Source organism: Lygodium microphyllum, chromosome 15 (genome assembly GCF_053477565.2).
Source record: "Lygodium microphyllum isolate KBCC chromosome 15, Lygodium_microphyllum_v1.1.10, whole genome shotgun sequence".
NCBI classification, from domain to species: Eukaryota; Viridiplantae; Streptophyta; class Polypodiopsida; order Schizaeales; family Lygodiaceae; genus Lygodium; species Lygodium microphyllum.
In genome coordinates, this window is record NC_141149.1 from 104794559 (window position 1) to 104812093 (window position 17535).

General features: G+C 45.6%; 1 protein-coding gene across 4 annotated transcripts in view; it reads right to left on the bottom strand.

Moving 5' to 3' along the window:
• Nucleotides 1-17535, bottom strand: part of LOC148024857 (CCA tRNA nucleotidyltransferase, mitochondrial-like) — a 134768-nt gene that overhangs the window by 21035 nt on the left and 96198 nt on the right. For all 4 annotated transcript variants that reach the window (XM_087694522.1, XM_087694523.1, XM_087694521.1 and 1 more), the window contains 2 exons: nt 12463-12569; nt 12242-12369 (listed from right to left, as the gene is read on the bottom strand). In XM_087694522.1, coding sequence (XP_087550648.1) covers nt 12242-12369; nt 12463-12569 — 235 coding nt within the window. The remainder of the gene's footprint in view (nt 1-12241; nt 12370-12462; nt 12570-17535) is intronic.

The window sequence follows — 17535 nt, forward strand, 5'->3', positions numbered from 1 at the left end:
ATCAATGCCAGGAATTTTTTGAACTTGTGGAGTACTTCATCCTTGCTACGAATAGAATAAACCCATACCTTTTGTGTAGCATCATCGACAAAGGTGACAAAATATTTCTTTCTCCCTAAAGATAATCCTGGCATCTAGCATACATTTGAATGTACTAACTCTAGAGGAGAAGATTTCAGCAGAAGAGACTTTTTATTAGACGTCTGTGCATGTTTACCATAAACACAATGATCACAATGCTCAAAATCAACATAATGAAAACAAGGCAACTCATGTGTCCTAACTGGCCATGCCACAAAGAAACACTTGGCTGCTCGATCATGGCAACAACATGGTCAAGCACACTAGATACATGAAGAGGATACAAAGTATCACTCTTGCACCCTCTGGCAATCACTCTAGATCCGTTACAGATCTTTCATTTTCCATCACCAAAGGTGGTATAAAAACGATCATCATCTAGCTACCTTGTGCTAATCAAGCTCTTCTTGAGCTGAGGTACATACCGTACATGCTGAAGTGTGAAGACAAAGCCATGCTGAAACTGCAACTACACACTACCAATACCTGCAATGTCACCTACATAGTTGTCCCCAAGATGGACAACACCATGTCGACCCCCTATATAGTCAAAGAACCACTCACGATGGGGGGGTAACATGAAAAGAAGCACGTGAATCGAGAATCGAGGTATGCATGTCATCATATGTATCTGCAAGTAAAGCATGTGCACTAAAGTGTGAAGAGACAAAGAATACGTCACTCCCACTATCACTGTCTTCTTAGGCTGACTCTCTTTTTTCTCTTCCTTGCTATCATCTGTCTTCTTGCCCTTTCCTTTCTCTTTCATCCATTTGTAGCAGTCACGTTTAAAGTGACCCTTCTTGCCACAATGATGGCATTCAACATCTTTGCCACGTGATTTACTACGTCCCTTGCTATCATATTTGCCTTTTTCCTGTGATCTGTCCCTAGTAGACAAAGCACTAGAAAACTTACCAGATGCATTGTTCTGCCGATTCATTTCTTCCATGACTAGAGCACTCTCTACATCAACATACAAAAGGATCACATTGGAATTGCTCATAGCAGTCCTGAATGTATCCCAAATCTCTCGTAGAGTGTAAAGCAAGAAAGTAGCCTTAAATTCCTCATCAATCATGAACTTCGAGGCAACCAGCTGGCTGAAAATAGAGCTAAACTCACTCAAGTGAGTAGACATTGTTGTACCCTCTTTCATACGCAAATCCATAAGCTTTTTCAGCCAATATACTTTGCTTGCAGCACTCTTTTGTACATAAGTGTTCTTCTAGGATATACAGAATCCAAACCTTCAATGTTAAACAACAAGGCATCAGAAATCGATAGCTCGATGGTTGAGCATGCAAGCTCATTTAATTCATCCCAATCTTCCTATTCCATGTCCACGGGCTTTGCCCCTTTGGTTTTGATCGTCTTTGCCTACTTTTGCAACAAGATATTGTAGCACTGCTTTTGCCAACTGCAAAGTTATGTGCTCATTCAAGCTTCTTTATGTGCATTAGATTATTGCTGTCATTGCTGCCAGCCATGATTTTCAGCCCAAATGTGACCAAAAAATCAGCAAATGCAAGCCCAAACTGTCACCCAAGTGACCAAGGTACAAACAAGTACCAACCAGCAATAAATAACCATGTAGAAGCACAGATTTCAGATCTGCAATTAAATTTTCAGAAGCACCAAACCATGTGCTACAGCATTCCACAACTGCTTACAGCTGTTCCAAGGGCATATGCATCACATTACATGAGAAATTCCAAATTTTAGCTGCAATTTCTGTTGTACATGTACCCACGGGCATAAAATTTGACACGCACGGTCAAGATCCCCAAGATTTTTGTGCTCAAAGCATCAACCGCACATCTGCATTTTCTCTGTCATGCATAGAACAGGCCAATTTTTCCAAAAATAGAGTAATTTCAGTAAAACCCCCAAAATTTACCAAGTGTTGATGTCCATATTGCATGGAATTGAACTTGCATATATATAAAATGACAAAATGCTGCACAGAGTTTTCCCAAACTGCAAAAGCCCCAAATTGCACGGGGTCCAATGTGCATCAATATCGAGAAATTGGGTAAATTTCAGCCCAATTCCTACATGTACATGAAAATCCCTAAATGTCAAGGACAAAATGTCACAAATTCCTGCAATTTCTGAGACAAATATCACTGTGCAACTTGCTCGTACCAAATTTGGACAAATCCCCAAATTTTGCAAGTCCTGCGTGCACTAATTTCAGTGAAATTGAAGAATTTCACTAAAAATGTGAAAGACCCCAAAATTCCGGGGCAAATGTGCACCGACTTTGCAATTTTTGAGTCAGATTGTCCAATTCTGCGTTGGGATCCCCAAATTTGAGAAAAACCCCACATTTCTGGGCCCAAATCTGCACAAAATCCTGACTGTGACTGTGCCTACACGCATGAACGCCCATCATTGGGCAAAGGGAGTTTCAAGAAGAAATTGATTTTGGAAGGAAATTATGACAGGTCCGTTGACCCGCTGAACTGTGCTGCCACACGTGTCGTCAGTGCCGTGCAGCGCACCTCCAGTCCTGTCAGCTACTACCCGTCACGTTTCTGCACAGGTCTACTGCCTTGCAAGGGCCGTCTGTCAAGCACCGTCCGTCAGCTCGTTTGCGACTACTCTTCAACAGCTGTTGTCGCCTATCCAGCCCGCCTAAACCATTGGCTCTACGCCTACCTGACGCCAGACGTTGCCTAGTCACCATGCTGGTCACCCTCTGCGCATGTGGTCTTTTGCCTCAGCCCAACACACAAATCGTTAAGAACTCCGGTTGTTTTCTGGTCTTGTTAGATCTCGGGAAACGCACAGAACCTGATGTCACTGATACCAGTTTGTAGTGGCGGGTCAAACACGAAGATCGAGACAGTAGGTGTTCCTTAGGTGCGGAGAGACAGAGAGAGTGAGAGCGAGCAAAGCAGAGAGTGTGCACGTTTGTAGGTACAATGATGAGAGTGTACCTTTAGGTTTTTAGATCGATATATATGTGGAAGTACAAGTGCTAAGGGTGTGTTCACATTCGAGCACATTTAAAGGCATGAGGCCTTTATTCCCAACAGTAGGAGGATATGGATTGGGTGTCGTCACGTAGCAGGCACTAGGCGGAGCACGGCATCACGGAGCCTTTCCAACGGACCTTCTAGCACCGCCTATGGGATAGTTGGAGGCCGAGGAGGGTATCATATTTCTTATGGCTGGTGGCACATGGAGGCTTGGCAGTCGGAAGTTGGCTTCTCTAGACGCAGAAGAAGGGAGGTTGTATGCACTGCAGGCAATAGCCTTTGGAAACACCAAAGCACTGCCTTTTCTTGCGTGAGGCGGCGCAGCTCGTATGGAGAGGTGCATGCCGTATCCTTCCTCGTATAGCACCCAGCCTTGGATGTATCTCATGGGGAGCTTTCTGCTAGCACGCAATCAGCCAAGACCGCCACCTTCATATGAGGTCGGGATGCAAGACAATATTCATTATTGAGGCAGGGTCATGCGCAATGGTTGGTTTGGAGGCTCTACCCATCCGCCAAGTACTTAAGCCCACAACAGACCACTCTGAGATATGGGAGATCATAGGGAGTCTTACTGGTTAGCATATCTGAAAGGGCGCGGTGTCAGGAAGCTTTCAGCGGAGAGAGACTTTTTGTACAGGCGACTTTAGCAGAGCTCTGGACCTCCATCATCCACTCCCTCCGCGGTCGATGGGATCAGGTGCAGGGCGAATCCAAGGCTTGTCAGGAGCTCCGATGTCATTTCATGCGCACTTGGGTCATTCCAGGGTAGGGTCATGCGCAATGGTCGGTTTGGAGGCTCTACCCATCCCCCAAGTACTTGAGCCCACAGCAGACCACTATGAGATATGGGAGATCATGGGGAGTCTTACTGGTTGGCGTATCTGAAAGGGCGTAGTGTCAAGAGGCTTTCAGTGGAGAGAGACTTTCTATACATGCGACTTTAGTAGAGCTCTGGACCTCCATCATCCACTCCCTCTGCGGCCGATGGGATCAGGTGCAGGGCGAATCCAGGGCTCGTCAGGAGCTCCGATGTCATTTCATGCGCACTTGGGGCGGCCAGGACCTATTTTTCGTGACGCAAGCAAGCAGCCCGAGATGGCAATACACCCCCCCTCCATGGCTTCTTGCCCCCATCCCCCCCAGACCGCCTTGAGAGGCTTGTATACACGATGTACTTGTGACTTTCATCAGCTCCAGCTAATCTGTTGAGCATGAGCACTCTGTTGTAACCAGTTTTTCTGAGTGATATAATCAGCCACATTTTACTTGCAACAAAAAAAGATCTAATTATTGTATTATTTCTGGCCTATTTAGGCTGTCTACCCCAAGTCATAGTTACTTCAGTTTTCGTGCAGGTTGAGAGAGATCTTTGGCTGGTTATACTCACACAGACCTTGTACATATTTGCCTTCCATGTTCAGTATTATTCTCTCTCTCTCTCTCTCTCTTTTTTTTTCGTAAAAGGTAATTATATTAATTACGAAAAAAATACAAGATTACTTGATTACAAGATACATGACGACAATCTAAGTCATCATGTGAAGAGATTCTAAATGCTACAAGTTACAATGTCATGACAAAGATGCAGAGGAAATTGCCCTATGCCAGGGACGTAAGTCCTCCCTAGAGAGCAAATCAGAATGCCGGAGAAGATCCAACTGCCAATACAAGAGGCCCTTAAGCCTGGCAATATGCCGCTGAATATTATAGGCGGAGTCAAAAAGAAAAGCATTCCGGACGGTCCAGTTATGCCAGCAGCCCCAATATCGAAGAAAATGAAACACAAGCTTCATATGTGGCTGTGCAGGAGCGGGGTATTTGGGCTGCCCAAAAACCCAATCAAAGGGGCGCAGGGTGGGACCAACCACTCCTTGCCAAACAGCCGACATAAATAACCAGACTTTCTTTGCGAGGGGGCAAGAAATAAATCGGTGGCGGGCGGATTCCACAGCAGTGGTGCAAAAGAAACAGTGGCCATTGGAGATTCGTCGCTTGGAGAGAGCCGAAGCAAGCGGAAGACCACCAACCATCATTCTCCAAAGAAACACTTTACATTTGAAAGGTGTCTTGTTCAACCAGCCCGCCATCACAGTTTCCCTCCACCATGACCGGGATTTACGTAATCCCCATAAAGCATTCACTTTGGTGACGAGCCATTGATGATCTTTAATCAGAATATGATACACTTGGTTAGCAGAAGCTGTGCTTACGGTCAGCCGGCCTTGTAGGTCCCAATCCTGCCAGGGATGATCCGAAGCAAGGGCAGGAAAGGGTTGTCTGCTCTGGAGCACCCTCAAAAGCTGTTCCCATAAAGGCCTGTAACCACGAGGGATCCGGAAAAGCCGCCTGGCTGTACGAAAAGATATAAGCACATTGCGACTGGCAAGGGTGGCATCCGCAACTGAAGACAAACCCAAACGGGCCATCCGGTTGAATTGTGGTCTGAGGTCCTGTTTACCGTCCCATGCAAGTAAACGGGAAACTGCCAGCAACTCCAATTGAAAAGAGTTAGCAGCTAGGCGATCCTCCGCTGGATGCCACTGGGCCTTCTGAAGGACGTGTTTCCAGGAACACACCAAATGAGTGAGCAGCAACGAAGAAGAGCTGGAGAACCGCGAATCAGCATTAAGAACATGCCACCAAGAACTCCGGATCTGGGTATTGCCATGTTGAAGCCCCTGGCCCTCAAGAAAATAACGGGCTATATCAACCCATGGATGATGATCCGAGCACATGGCGCGGAAAAGCGACCAACGGAGTGCCTGCATGTGAGTTTGGGCATCTAAAATAGCTCCGCCACCCATGCGTTTAGGAGTGCACGCATGCGACCAAGAGATCCAGGAAATACCTGTGTGCAATGAGTCTTTCTTCCATAGCATGAAACGAATGGACTGAGTAAGAGCATTGAGAGTCGTAGTAGTCCAGGGCAACAATGGTAAGAAATATGTGAGCATTGGCAACATAATAGCCTGGGCCACTTTGAGACGAACATGGAAAGGCCAGGCTTGAGATTTCCAATACATAAACTTAGCCACCATTTTCTGAGAAATCCACTGCAGCAGCTGCTTTGGGGGAACATCAACACCCAAAGGGTACCCAAGGTGCCTGACAATGGAGCCACGAGGAACAACCAGACCCTGCCAGTCCAAGGACTGCAAATCCGACTCCGTGCAGCTGAGAATGGCTGATTTGAGGGCGTTAATGCGAAGGCCGGACGCCTGACCAAAGAGGCCCCAAACATCCAATGCTCTTCGAAGGTTATCCCTGTCTGCACGCAAAATCATAAAAGTATCATCCGCCAGGGATTGGCCAATGAAGTGCTGTCCTGTAGGAAGCGACAGTCCTGCCAACTGAGAAGAGGCTGCCATATGAGATAACATCGAAAGAACTGGATGTGTGGCAAGGGCAAAAAATAGAGGGCTCAAAGGGCATCCTTGTCTGACAGAGCGGGCAAGGACAAATGGCTCAGTAACACCTCCGTTCAGCATGACCCGCAAAGACGCTGCAGCACTAATAGTGTATATGAGACTAGACATCCGTGGACCAAAGCCCATAGCAGACATAAGTTCAGCAACGAAAGACCAGTCTAGATAGTCAAAAGCCTTTTCCAGGTCCAGTTGAATCAGTACGACCTCCTGATTGGAATGCCTGGCATAATCAATTGCCAGTTGAGCATTCAATACATTGTGTAGGATATTTCGGCCCTGAATAAAACCATACTGTAGAGGGTGCACAATGGCCGGGAGATGCTTATGGAGCCGATTCGCCATTACCTTGGAAAAGATTTTGTACATTGAACCCATCAAAGAAATTGGGCGCCACTATGTCAACTTAGATGGCGAAGGAGCTTTTGGAAGCAGTTTAATGAGGCCTTCTTTCCATGAGGAAGGCATGATCCCCGTTTCCCACACCTGCTGGAACAAGGCCTGCAAAGGTTTCACCAGTTGGGTAGCAAAAGCTTCAAAGAACTCATTAGTGAGACCATCCCAACCCGGGCTTTTATCCTTAGGTAAGTGTAGCAATACATCCATAACCTCTGTCTCAGAAATATCAGACTCCATAGTAGTTTGCATGTCCTGCGGAAGCTGATTGCGGACCAGGTCATAAAAAGCCGAACGGGCCTGAGTAATTTGGGCCGAAGGGGGAGAGGTGGAACCGAGAAGGTCATGGAAATAATTCCTACACATATGCACAATAGTCTGCGGATCCAGGATAAGGTGGCCTTCTGCATCCTCGAGTCTGGTCATATTTTCTCGAGCAGGAGAGGCATGGAGCGCTCGAAAGAACTTATGGGTCTGACATGCACTATCTTGCAAAGTTTCTGTCAGATGTTGCAGTTTTGCCTACTGATATGATTTTAACTGGAATGCTTTAGTAAGATCGGCCAGCCGCATGTCTAGTGCAAGCAGAAATGCATCATCCGGAGTGTCGACCAGCAGAGAACGAACCAAAGCCAGCAGATCCTCTGCTGCCTTGCGACGCTGCCGACAAAGAGAGGCATGATAAATCCCATACTGCCGAGCAACCCGTTGCACATTAGAGAGCAATCTTTCAAAAGACGCAGTGCCCTGAGAAGAGAAGTCCAAGACAAATCTGTCAATCAATTGCTGCATATAGCCCTGAAAGAGTGCATGCTTCAGGTAAGATGAGTTGAAGCGCAAAGGGAGGCGGTCCAGAAATCGCTTGAAAGGTGCAATGGGTTGTGCAAGCAGCTCAAGCTGCAGAGGGAAATGGTCTGACAAAGCATATTGCTGCAACACTTTAATGTCGAGCATCTCGGGAAGAAAGTCATCATTCTGCATAATATACATACGATCCAGTCGCGACCATGTTGTTGCATACTGAGCCGAATGGAAAGTAAACCCTGTAGAAGACGGGTGTAGCCAGGACCAAAGATCTTGCTTAAGAACAGAAAGAGCCAACTTATGCCACATACGACTTTCAGGCGCGTCCATCACCGAATGCTCCGATGTGGACTGGGAAGAATCCACACACATATTAAAATCCCCCATGAAGAAGCCTCGTCTGCCAAGTGACAAGGAGGCCTGCAAAGTCTGCCAAAGCTCCCGACGAGATAACGAATCATTCGGAGCATAGAGGCCAAGTAGCCATAAGATTTCCCCTTCGAATAAAATTTCAATCACCAAAAAGCGGCCATGAACATCATTTTTAATAAGCACAGGCTGATATTTGTCATGTATAATCATGAGCACTCCCGAATAATGCATGGCCTGTGTCCCTGCATAGAACAGTCGAAAGCCATTGCAATCCACTACTTTTCCGGCTTCACTGTGACTCTTGTGCTCAACAGCGCACAGGACATCCCACTGATTTTCATGCAATACCGTCCACATGGCATGTTGCTTGTGGCGAGAGCAAATTCCTCGCACATTCCACGTGGCTATTTTCATGTGTAGTTAAAACCAAATCAGGTACGAGGCACAGCTTGCCTTGATTTGACCTTGTCAGCAAGAATGTCCAGGACTCCCTCGTCCAAGAAATCCGCCAACACAGCAAAAGAGTTCTGAGGACCAGATTTGGAAGTAGACGGCATATCTGCTGACTTGGGGTTGAAACGGGGGTAACGACGGTCCCATGGGGTAATGACATTACCTCTGGTATCAAATGCCAGCTTAGCAGGGGGACCCTTTGGACGATCTGAATACATTTTCCTGGCGGGTTGATGACGGGGGGCAGAGGAAACCATAGCAGGAGCAGCGTGCTCAGAAGACAACATTTCCTTCCTGCGCATATATGTACGCATGGAATCTTGCGAGGGAGTAGACACAGTATTTTCCATGCCAGCAACAACCCTGTTGCCTTTTTTTGCACGTACCTCCACCCAATCAGTGGCTCGGGAATCCAGACCCGAAACCTGTTGTTTACCTTTGGCCAGAACTTGGGGCTGGTGGATAGCATCCAGCGACGGGGCATCACACGCCATATCTTCCGTGGGCGGCACAGCATGGCCAACATCGGAGGTATGTTGCTGTTCCGGGCATTCAGCCATGAAATGCCCCAACTGTCCACAGGAAAAGCAGTGCCCTGCAAAATTGCCCCATTTCAATCTAAAGTGTAACGGATGCATGCCCGAGCAATTAAGGCGCAACCAAGCAGGCCTTTTTCTTGCAGTGTCCCATAGCATACACAAGCGGTTGCGATTCACTGTCCGGAGACTGGGAGGGACGAGAACAGTGCCCACCGCGGCCATAGCATCCTTCAACAGTGGCCAATAAACAGCCGGGCAATTTTCCACTTCCACCCATACAGGGCATTCAGTTGCAGCAGACGCTGAAAATCTGCCATTGGGCGCCATGGAACTACATGAACCAAGCGGCGTTCAAAAAATAAAGGCAGTTTAGACAGGAGAGCAGCACGATGCGTCTCTGATTTTAACAGAACCTCAAAAAACCCCCGGGAGCCAACAAAAATCTCTTCAACACATTCCCCTTGTAACAGACTGTGCAGCCACTGGCGAATACGGGAGAGCAGCGGGATTCGACCAGTGAAGAAGAGTATCACAGCGCGATCATAAAATACTGAAAAGGAGCGCAGGACAGTTTTTGGGTCAACGGTGGCGTCCAGAACATCGTCAGGCGCTGAGTCGGAAAAGGCTTCCTGATTATGTTGAACGTAGTCGCCAAGCAACGTGTTGGCAAATTCCAGTAAATGCTCCCAGTCAACATCCTGGGAGTCCGCAGGATCCGAAGCAACCTGAGCATAGGAACGATCCTGAGGAACACCTATCTCTTCCGGAGTATGCTTGGGACGTTTACCCGCAGGCTGAATGTCGGGACCAGGAAGCATCTCTTCGTTGCACGGAACCATATCCTCAGGTTCCTCGGCATCAGAATCCGGGCCAAGTGCCGCCACTGTTTGGTCTATGAAATCCAGATCCAAACCAGCCATCTTATGACAATTTGATCGTGAAAGAGGACTGACCCTGTCTTTCTCCCGCTCTCTCTCTCGCCCGCTGGTCTGTACAGATGCGCTGTCCAGGGGTGTACTCTGCAAAGACAGCTAATAAAAGCTGAGCTGTACGAGGAAGAAGGCTAGCAGGCAACGGCAGGGCTGAACCGTCAGCCACAGACTTGCTGCGAAGCAGGGGCGACAAGAGATCGGGCACGCAGCCGAGGGCGACGGAGCCTGCAGACGGGGCCTGCAGACTAGGACGACGGGGCGCAGGCGGCGGGGCCTGCTGACGAGGGCGGAGGGCCTGCAGACGAGGGCGGGGCCTGCAGACACAGGCGGAGGGCCTGCAAACAAGGGCGGGGCCTGCTGACGAGGGCGGAGGGCCTGCTGACGAGGGCGGGGCCTGCAGACGCAGGCGGCGGGCCTGCAGACGCAGGCGGCGGACCTGCAGACGATAGCGGACGGGCGCAGAGCCTGCAGACGATAGCGGGACGGGCATGAACCAGGGTAGACAGGCACGAACTTCTCTCTCTCTCTCTCTCTCTCTCTCTCTCTCTCTCTCTCTCTCTCTCTCTCTCTCTCTCTTTCTTTCACTCCGGTCATATGCTTCTGCATACGCTACACTCTGACACAGTCACACAAGTTTGCATTCCAGTAAATATATTTCCAAACTCTTACAGGATGGGCAGGCCTATCCTTCTAAACAGCCCATTGCATGTGCATGCATTATCAATCTCCTCCTAACAACCTAGAAGCATCTACCTTAGAACCTTTTGCAAGCTTTGCCAAACTCATAGCAAGCTGTGAAGAAAGTATGATATGAGGAGGGTAGTCAGCCTTACGGTGAAGGTCCACCTTATAGATGTTGTCTAGTGTCCTCTAAGAGAAAGAAGACTCCTTGAAGCCCTCCTTTATGAAAAGCTTCCAAGTCTGCCCATCTGGTGTGAGCCCTCGAACCATCAGGTTGACCAAAAGAAACTAGCTTTGCCACTCCAGATCAATAATTCCCAAGCCTTCTCTACTATCAAACCACAGAAGTTCCGGACTAGGTGGCCTATTTAGGAAACACAAGATGATGAGAAGCACCAAGAAGAAGTTGTACAGCAAGCCATCACCAATAAGACCTAGTTAACCCTAGAGCTTGTTGGCCCACATACTCCAATAGGTAAGCTTCTACCAGATAGTCTTTATCACAGGTACAAACTGTTGGGCTGCTACCATGTCAAACCCCACTTGGAACCCTAGGTCTTTGACTGTCTATCCCTCACTTACCCGTGTAAAGGCGAAGTTAGATCCCCAATCAAAGTCAAATCAGCAAGGAAGCCAACTACTTGTGCCAATCAATTTTTGCCCCTCAACCAAGCTAGAGTTCAATTCCTCAAACATCTCCCTCTGTTATCTACAAAATAGCCTACTAGAGACAAATTAGGCGAGTTGAGATGCCTGGAATAGAGGAATTTCTAGCCAACTAAACCACTAGCAATGGTTTTGTATTTTTATTTGTTATGCTTTGTCTTATCATAAATTTGATTCTATCAGCATACTAGCACGTCATTAGTCTGTTATGTCCTACGTGAAGATGTTAAGTGGCATTTTTTCTTTCACACTCACCCTAGATATGGTCATTGTGCAATGTGCATTAGAGGCATGCCTACTTCCTCTTGCCTCCTGTCTACATGAATATTAATAATGGGCATAAGTACATGGTGCTCCGTTGATCCTATGAGCAACAGATGTAACACAGGCATGCTAATTAGACTTAACATGAAAATTCCTTGGACCTCATACAAAACCAGATCCTCTGATGAAAAAAATCAGAAGAGGAAAAAACATGTATGAAATACACCTAGCTAACCGCTTCTAGGCAGTTTGTAGTTTTAGATTAAAGGTCTTGAAAACATCTAATACAATGCTACCTGATTAATATCATATATGCAGCTTACGGTTAATTCCACTTCCATTCATATAGATTTTCAGGGATTTTCTCTAAATCAGCATTGAAGTTAGGTCCTACATAGTCTGCTCCTATTCTTAAATCATTTTTGTATTGCTCATTAAATGATACAATCAATGATTATCGTCAATAAAACACCAAAGCAAAAAGCAAAGTGATATCTTGCAGGATTTCCTTCTATAAGCTTGATTCCACTACCATTTCAAAATAGAAATCATTTCATTGATTCAATATGCAAGGCATTTGTAAACCCTCTATGTGAATCAACTTACTTTTGCTACACCAGGTTTGATATATGATTTACCTTTCTACATCTTCTGGCAAGGTCATCTCCAACTCTGGAGGTGGACAAAATATTATTGGAAAAAGTTGCAGGCCCACCAATTGCCGAATAGCCTTGATCGGCTTATTTGCCCTAAATATTCTATCTATCTGCAAATACAAAGAGTAATCTTTATAATTCACAAGCTTATCAGAATATAACATGAGTGCTATGACTTGTGAAATCCTGTTCGATAAACCCACCTCTCGTCCAATGCGCTCTCGGCTGATTTTGCACCTCAGTGCCAGCCTAATATCCAGATCAACAGCAGCTTTAATATCAGCATGGAGCTCATAATCAAGGCTTGCAACTGCTTTTTGCCACCAAAGATAAACAGAAGGCATTTATGGCGTTACCACACCACCATATTTCTGTTAAGTTTAATTGGATGGCATTGCCTCACAGTCATGCAATCAAAGAAAAAGTGTCTCCATGTCAAAGACCAAAAAAGAAAATAAAACCACATGCACACACACATACATACGCACGCACACACACACACATGCACGCACATGCAACCACACATACATGCGCACACAATGATTTGTAGGACCATGTACAAAAGCCAAAGCCAATGTTTGTGTTTGCCGATTTCATTTAGGATAGCTTTCCGAGCATAAATCTGCACTAAATGTGTCACTCCAGCCTTTTTTAATATTCCCACATCCAAATATTTTCCTGAAACTTGGTCAGAGATGTAAGACACTGCAGAACCTACATGCAAACTGTACTCTGCCATCTCTCAAGACATGTAAGTCTACAAACCTTCAACATTGATGCCATGGGGCATTGGGGAGTCCATCAAATTTTAACCTCGGAGAAAAAAGGTAACTTGCCATATCCAAAGGTGATTGCAACACCTTCCTAGTGTCCAATCTACACACGAGACATAACACAAGCCATATCCACAAACATGAGAGAAATGGGCATCTGACTCACCTCCCAACCATAGAGCCCAACGGGCTCACCTCTAAGCCTAGGAGCTAGCAACAAACCAAGTCACAACCACATCCCAAAAATTGGCATCCCATGCCAACAGCCCACATTGCTCCAAGGTACAAACGCATCAACCTAAAGGCCAAGAGTCCAAGAGTGGTGATCACACAATGATGTGTAGAATAGGGCCTCAAGACCTATAAATAGGACTTGGCCTAACCCCTGAAGTGCCCTTAATGCATTCGCATTGAGTCACTTCATGACCACATTAAACAATGCAATAGTCCAATAGCACCCATCCAAATGTCTAAGGATGTAACACTTTCCCCTTTATGCATGATTGTTGACGTCTTCAGCGATATCTTCAAGAATGAAGTTGAAAAATGGCTATTCAATGAGCATACCAACTTCGATGTAGCCTCAACCTCCGTGAGATTCTTCCACTTGACCAAATACTCAGCATATAGGGTCCAATAAGAATGTTTTATTCTATGGTCGAGAACCGATTCAAGTCCGAGTGGAATATAATGAGCAATGTCCTCTAGTCGAACGATTTACAATTTCCACAATTAGTAATGTATGTTTACCTTGCCTTAGTCGTTCTTTCAAATGGCTCACAGAACACCATATAAATTCGAATGCATGGAGGTAAATGTTAAGTCCTTAGACATGCTACTTATCTTCTTCGTAACTTGGAAAGAACCATAGTACCTCAAAGATAATTTATAACATTTGGCAATAGTCATTGAATCGGTGTCCCTAGGGACTTTAAGGCAAACCCACATGCCCTCTTGGAGCTCTCAAGGAGTGATTTTGGTTAGCATAAAACATGGCACCATCCTGGATTATTTTAATGCTTTCCCTCGCAATCATCAACATCCCCTACATATCGTGTAAAAAAGTCAACCACGAACTAAATTTTCATCCCCTTTAGCACAACAACAATCAATCACTTTGGCTCATAATTGTACATGAGCTTAAACAAGCTATACCCAATAGCCGAATACTTAGCACTATCATAAGCAAGCTTGATCTAAGGAAGGTAACGCTCCCAATCAAATTCTCTACAGGAGACATACGCATGTTGCACATCCTCCATAGTTTGATTTATTCTCTTAATCTGTCCATTGGTCTCAAGATGCCCCCAAGACGATCTCGACAATTGAGTCTCCAATTTCTAAAAGACTGTTTACCAAAAATGACCAGTAAACTTAGAACCACAATCAAGTGACTATTTCCCTAGACAAACCATAAAGTCTATACAATTGCTCATCAAAGAGACTAGCCAATTTGTGCTCTTGAAGGTCGTCTATCAAAATCATCAAGCCTTTTTTGTCAATTGGTGGATTGTGACCCAAATTACATCATGATCTCGATTCATATAGGGTAATTCTACACCAAAATCCATAGAAATGCTAACATTGCGAGAACTCATGCTCATAAGAATTAATCAAAGTCCTCATGTGTGACCAATAAATGTATCAAGCAACCAAGACAAAAGTTTGGTGTGTGTTAAAAGTCCCACCCCTAGCAAACCATTACACTCCATACAAAATCCACATATCCTCAACAAGCACATACAATTTGCCTTGTTTGAACAACTATCCATTCCGAATGGAATACTTTTCCACCATCATTCTCTCAACAATCAACTCTCAAGCGTCCTGACCACCAAGGTTGCCTTGACTACTAGGTCTATCATAACGACATGAATTTTTTATGCTTTACTTAGCATTTGATTAGTTATTAATGCAAAAATGAGGTTCGGATGTGAAGTGCAAGTTAGTTAGGTCACAGGGACAGCCTAAGTAGCCCAAGTGAGCAATGGGTTTCACTAGCAAAAGTTGTATAAACTTATGCTCAACCAATAGTTGTGGGCATAGTTATCTCCGTGCGTCGTACGGTACTAATCGTACCATACGATCCATACTCTACGGTACCATACGGATCCGTATGAAAAAACAAGCCGATCTTGGCCACCGCGTCTACACGTTCTCCCTCTGCTTTAATCCAGCACATTCCGCCTGCATGGCACTTTTCGGGGGTTGGGAAGCCTTGGATACCTCATCTCACACCCTTTACTCCCCCCCCCAAGCATTCCTTGGATTCCATCCAGCTGGCAGCCCTCTTTGACTATTGACCCCTCTTTGACCGTTTGACCCTTCCCTCATCTACAAAAGGTGCTCCTCTCCTCCATGCTTCCACACCAATTCAGCAAGCATTTTCCATTCTCATCTTCCTCTCTTGGATCTTGAATTGACTTGTGATTTGTCATTCTCATCTCCCATCCCCTCTTTCCCGCACCCTATCAAAGCATTTGCCATTCTCGAATCTCATCTCCCATCCCCCTCTATCCCACACCCTATCAAAGCATTTGCCATTCTCATCTCCCATCCCCTCTCTCTCACTCTTGCTCCTTCAACCTTTCCCCAACCCTCGTCCCTCTCCCTCTCTTTCAACTTTCAAGTTTCAAGAGTCAAGACTCAAGCATCTCACTCCCCCCCCCCCCCTCTCTCTCTCTCTTTTTTCGTAATCTCTCTCTCTCTCTCTCTCTCTCTCTCTCTCTCTCTCTCTCTCTCTCTCTCTCTCTCTCTCTCTCTCAGATAATTGAATTAAGTAGAAAATATTTACATCAGACCATTAGGTCAGCAAAGGGGGAAAAAAAATACACTTGAAAGTCTACCACAACTGTAACACACAAATGTCACTCAGAAAGGACGGTTGGAGTGGAGTGAACAATATCCAGCCAGGGAGTAGCAATGTCAAGAAGAACTAGATCTACTAAGACCATAGAAGAGATCTGCCATAGCACTAGACCACCAACACGTGTCACATGACCATGGATACCCAACACTAAATCAAAAATGAAGGCATTCCGAGTATGCCATATATGCCACAAGGCTATCCATTTAGGAAATGGAAAAGGCAGGAAAAATCTGAGAGCAAAGAGGGTGAAGAAGTCATTTTTCCCATAATCCAGGAACGAACCGATATCTAATGCTGAGTTGCCACGAACCACACACAAGAAACAAAACTCCAAATCTGTCTAGCAACAAGGCAAGAGACAAAGAGATGAAGCATTGTTTCATCACATGTAGTGCAGAATACACAATGACCAGCTGAGATCTTGCGGGCACGTAGCACATCGCCAGTTGGAAGACCCCCAATAAGCAGCCTCCACATGAACACTTTACCCTGATATGGAACCTTAGTCTTCCAGAGCTGGATGAATCTTTCCTGCCACTTCTTTTTGCTATCCCGAATACGCCATAATTTATTTGCCTTTCTCGTGACCCATCTCTTGACCTCCACCATTTGATGATAAATCTGGTTAGCTAACCTTTTCTCAAAATCATCAAGAATCACAAAGTTCCAATCATGCCAAGGAGACAATGGTTGTAATATTGGCAGAGGAGAGATCCTCAAAAGCCTATCCTGTATAGACGACCAAATGTCATGATAATCTCGAGGTACTCGAAAGTGTTGACGAATACGCTGAAAAGAATAAAGACAAGCCTGTCCAAGAATGACACCATCATGGACTGTCTGCAACCCCAATCGATCCATCCGATTGAACTTATCTCTATGCAAATATTTATCAAGCCAATCCAACAACCTGGAAGTAGCCAGTACTTCACTTTGCATCGAATTCTCCTCCTTATGAAAATCAGGAGGGCATCAAACTGCAAAACGTAACATCGCCTGCCAAGATGCGATCAAATGAGAAAGGAGAAAAAACTAGGAGACCTTGATAGGTCTTATGGAATTAAGCGCATGCCACCAAGAAGCATGAATAATTGTGCTACCATGAGAGATTCCAGTCTTTTCTATAAAACATTTTGCAACATCTGACCAGGGATGTCTCTCTTTACATAGTCCCTGCAAAAGTGCTAGCCTCAAGGCTGCCATATGCAGGTTAACATCCAACAAAGCTAATCCCCCCATCCTTTTAGGAGTAGTAATATGCTGCCACGAAATCCACACCTGGCCCAAGCGATTTCCTTTCTTTTTCCACAACATGAATCAGATGGGTTGAACCAGTTCAAGAAGAGACTTCTTGGTCCAAGGAAGGAGAGGCAAGAAAAACGAAACCATGTTGATCATGATGCATTGAGCAACCTTAAGTCTCACATGAAGAGGCCAGCCTTGGGACTTCCAGTACATGAACCGATCATGAATACGGGATGGCATCCAATCCAACAATGCACAGAGAGCTACATTCACGCCAATAGGATAACCCAAGTGTCTGATTATGTTTCGCTTAGGAATCACAATTCCATGCTAGCCCAAGGCCTGCAAATCATTTTCCATGCAAGAAAGGAGTGTAGATTTCTGAGTAT